Raw genomic sequence first — 1,166 nt, 5'->3', positions numbered from 1 at the left:
TATGAAGACCCAGGACGCAGTCCCTCCACGGTGACACTGGTGTCTGTGGTCTTTTGGGTGTCTCCATCATCTCCGTCTCCAGTCCACTGGACCCAGTAGGTGAGGTTCTGGGAGGCCGAGTCCTGGGGCTCCTCCCAGCGCAGGCTGATGGAGCTGTTGGTCTGAGCTTCCACCCGCAGGCTCCTCACTGGGTTGGGCGCTAAGCACAGGGACAAAGGGCACATCAGTTATGCTTGAAGGACTCACGTGTACCTGTGTTTCCTTACCTAGGACACAGTGCGGGAGGCAAGGTGCCTCAGATCTGCATGAGGCAATAGAGCAGAACAGATCCCATGGTGTCCTGGGACCCTGGAGATGGGGCTGCTTCCACTAAGGCCCATGAAGAGAACAGTACACACAAGGAATGGGGGACAACTGGAGTAAAATTCCCAATGTCAAACACACAGCTGGGAGCAAACGCAGCAGTAGAGCACTATCCAGGCCTGCACGTGACCTAGAGTTCAATCCCTGAGCAGAAAATCGAAGAGCCTAATCTCGCGAATCATGGCTCACGTTCCCTAGTTTCCACGTGGTGAGGATACCGCAGGCCTTCCACCTTGAACAGCCTCGTTCCATTACTGCATGGAGGTCTCTCCCAGAGTTCGTCACTGATGAGGAACTGAGTACAGTGTGCACATCACAGCACTTGGAACAGAGACGTGGGCCAAGGGGCTCCAACTTGGAGCCTTCCGTTTCATTTGCAGGACCCAGCGCAGCACTGCGTGTGTCCTACAGTGGGATGCCGAGCACTACAACCAGCAGTGCTACAGGACCGTGTAAACAGGGCGTACTGTAAGGAGGGAGCTGGAGGCTCCTTCTCCAAGATGTACAGAACCATACAAGAGAAAAAGGCAGCTCACAGGCCCAAAGGTGTGCCTTGGTCATAAGTTGAAAAAGCTGTTCCATAGCTAAGTCATTAAGTGACAAATATATGTAACTTGACACCAATGAGCTGTACAAAATTCCTCATGATGACTCATCTGACCTCTTTCCTTTCCTTATTTGTATAGAGATGCATGCAGGTGTGGTTTCCACATATTTTATTGAATCTTACAGCCGGCCACATTCTCCTGCCTGTTCACAACCTATACTGTGCCCATAAATAAAAATAAAAATAAAACAGCAGC

At 51.3% G+C, this 1,166-nt stretch overlaps 1 protein-coding gene across 1 annotated transcript in view; it reads right to left on the bottom strand.

Moving 5' to 3' along the window:
- Positions 1–1,166, bottom strand: part of Ptprh (protein tyrosine phosphatase, receptor type H) — a 38,335-nt gene that overhangs the window by 27,210 nt on the left and 9,959 nt on the right. The window contains exon 8 of the mRNA XM_023707978.1: positions 10–199. Within this exon, the coding sequence (XP_023563746.1) occupies positions 10–199 (190 nt within the window). The remainder of the gene's footprint in view (positions 1–9; positions 200–1,166) is intronic.

This window comes from Octodon degus, unplaced genomic scaffold (assembly GCF_000260255.1).
Source record: "Octodon degus isolate 3935 unplaced genomic scaffold, OctDeg1.0 scaffold00320, whole genome shotgun sequence".
NCBI lineage: Eukaryota > Metazoa > Chordata > Mammalia > Rodentia > Octodontidae > Octodon > Octodon degus.
Note: the sequence above shows the minus strand (reverse complement) of the source record. Positions and strands in the feature narration are given on the sequence as shown.